We start from the raw sequence: 2889 nt of genomic DNA on the forward strand, positions 1-2889 counted from the left end.
ATGCACCGTATTGGACGACCCTCAGGGGTCTGGGGATTAATATTTCTTCCATATTCGCAACTGCGAAGCCGAGAAATACAGGCTTGTTCGACCCACACGGGGGGTTAGCTTTTCAGCTTTGGATCCTCCCGGGGATAACGTCAAGAATGTCGGCAACGTGCAACGCTCAAACAATGTTGGGTGCAGATAGAGGCGTCTTCCCGGAGGATTCCGACAGGCGGCCAAGGGGAATGTAAACACACCTCGGTGGTCGAAGGTTGATTTTTCGTTCGAAAATCTCCTGTTATCCGCATTCTACCCGTTGCTCGGAAATTCGTCCTCTCTGCATCGGATTCCGCATCTCTACTTGATCCGGGGTATGTTGAGAACAGCTTCACCCAACGGATGAGCTCGGCAGAAACTATATCTACTCTTATCCCCTCATGAAGCCTTCCCTACTAGTCCGAGAGGGTCATCCCGATTAGGCTGAGCTTATCCTTCCTATTTTTCACTTCAAGGAATGGGTGTGCAAAATTCCAAGCGGTACTTAGCATTAACTGAAGGATCGGAAAAGCTCCGGAGCGCCGGATGGAAACTAGTTCGTCAATCCGACCGCTCCTTCAAGAAACTCAGTCTATTCCAACTCAGAGTATGCGCTCCCACAAATGACTCGCTGGAAGCGTCAGCTCGCTTCGAAGTGCACAAAATAGACGAAGGACGGATACGGGTCCTCAGAAGTCAGTTCACCGCAAACAACTCGGAAGGCGACCGCGTCGTGTTGAGGTGCCGTGATGGTACGGTGGCACCGCACCAAGAAATTCTTCGTAGCGCGTGGTCGGGTTTCCTGGACGGCGGCTCGAGCTTCAGGATCGATTTCAAGGAATATCGACTGCAGGACATTAGGAATCTCATATGGTTCATTTACACTTCGCGTCTCCCAGACGAGGATTACGAGCTCCTGAGTTTGCTGAGCACCTCGCATCGATTGGGCTACACGAGTCTATCGGAGGCGGGAGCTAAGGAACTGCTCGATAAGTGCGCGGACTTGGACGAAGCGAGTGTTCAAAAACTCATCAGATACGCCCGCCGATTCGAATTAAAGAGCCTATACGATCGTATCTGCGTTGTTTTGGCAAGGAACTTCCAGCGTAGAGAGCTCATGCACAGCCTTGACGTTGACATTCTCAGAGACGTCTTGACTCAGGATTGTCTCGCCGTGTTCTCCGAGGATGAAGTTGGTGCATTCGTCGAGGAGTATGCGGACAGGAACGGGGGCGACATCCCCTTGAGTTTCGCTAGATGCATTCGCTACAAATTTCTCAAAGCGCCCATCTCCGAGAGACTTCTCTTCAACAAGATCTTCCAAGATAATTTCGCGCAGCCTCGAGATTCGTTCGAACCGTTCTACATCCGCGCGCGAGCCGGATTCCGTCACCGGAACGATACGCTGACGATTAAGCTGAAAATTGAATTGGAAACGCCGGATGGGAGAAACAAAAAACTATGCGCCCTGAAACAGCACAGCAACAATTTGCACGAGACTAAGTCGGACTTTGAGTTCCCCGTCGCCATTGTTTCCTGTAGGATGAATCTCTTCGCGCAACTCGGAAAGTCTGTCGTACAAATCGATCCGTCCGGCCACGCATGCAGCGTCGTTTGCCATGACGTCATCGGATTGGAAACTAGTGAAGAACCGCGACAGGTGGTCGCGGTCACGAAGCTCAATCAGAAAATCATCCTCTGCGACGGCCCCGCAGAGGTCTTGCAGTCGTTTTGCATTCGACCTTCGGTCGACGGCTTCGATCTGGCGGTATTCCTACGGTCCGAAAGTGGTAATATCAAGGACCTCTTGGCCAATGAAGTCATTTCGGAGCGCGAAAAGCTCATCGCCGAATAGAAACTCATCTCATTGGAGCATCTCTTGGAAAATCATGTCGAGAATTACGTTTTTGGAGGGGTAAAGCTCCGAAGATGCACGGAGGGACTGCATATCGATTCGCAACCGACGGCGGCATCAAACAATTCTGACACTGTTTGCGAACTGCGAGGTCCGGAGAGCCGTAACAAGAGAAGAAGGCATAGTGAAAGCGGACTAAATGACGCGAAGGAAGCGAAGTTTTTCAACTGCTCTGTATCTGGAATCGGGACCGGGGGAACGCGACTCGAGTCTCAAACTGTCTCTGATGGAATCGGACGTCGGATCGATGTTTTTCCGCTCAGCGCGGTCCGGAGAGCCATCCTCCGGAATGGAAGCATGTTTAGAAAATTCACAGTCGAGGCTCCGTGTATTCCAAATGGTTGGTTACCACGGAGACCTTCCTCTTGGTCTCAGCGAGGCGGGGAAGTGTGAACATTGGTTCTTTTAGGGCTACCAATGCGCTCGCATTGTGAGAGAATTTCCTCCCTTGCTTGTTAAGTATCTGGTTTTTATTCGGCATTTGTGCAATTATGTTCGACGGGAGCAAACAAGATATTCTAGGGAGGTATGCATATGACGAAGTAGTAGGATATCAAGATTCCGACGGGGAATGCCTCTAAGAAATAAGCAGAAAACCTCATCCATCATTGGAATAAAAATCTAGGAAAAAACGTGCGACTGTTCCTTCTTGATACTCTTGGCGTTTTTCCCCTTGCATGAAAAAGCTTCTGGAGGTGTTCCGACGAATTCGACAGGCAGCATATATCACGCGAGGACGTTCGTTTGTTCGCGAATCCGTCGAGAGGTGCGGCATTTCCTCAATGGGAGGAAAACCTCGCAAACGTCACTTCTCCGCAAAGGGACCTCGACAGCCTCGTAGAGCCCGTGAGAGGCCGGGCAGCGGGTTGGTTCGTTCCGCTTCAGCTTGGGCATGCGATTCACAGACGGAAGGCAGGACGTCGCGTTCCCGATTCCTCCCATCTCCTCGAAGA

The 2889-nt window shown here is 51.1% G+C and overlaps 1 protein-coding gene across 1 annotated transcript; it reads left to right on the forward strand.

The window, feature by feature from the left end:
• The first annotated feature begins 218 nt into the window (after positions 1-218).
• On the forward strand, positions 219-2529 carry LOC108865204 (uncharacterized). Its single transcript, XM_018642007.2, has 2 exons — positions 219-356; positions 498-2529. The coding sequence occupies exon 2, from the start codon at positions 500-502 to the stop codon at positions 1874-1876; it is 1377 nt and encodes a 458-aa protein (XP_018497523.1). The 5' UTR covers positions 219-356; positions 498-499; the 3' UTR covers positions 1877-2529.
• Positions 2530-2889: the final 360 nt, after the last annotated feature.

This window comes from Galendromus occidentalis, unplaced genomic scaffold, assembly GCF_000255335.2.
Source record: "Galendromus occidentalis unplaced genomic scaffold, Mocc_1.1 scf7180000076440, whole genome shotgun sequence".
Lineage (NCBI taxonomy): Eukaryota > Metazoa > Arthropoda > Arachnida > Mesostigmata > Phytoseiidae > Galendromus > Galendromus occidentalis.

Bases quoted from the DNA above. Each gene is read 5' to 3' on its own strand.
- LOC108865204 (XM_018642007.2), top strand. From the start codon at position 500: ATGGGTGTGCAAAATTCCAAGCGGTACTTAGCATTAACTGAAGGATCG.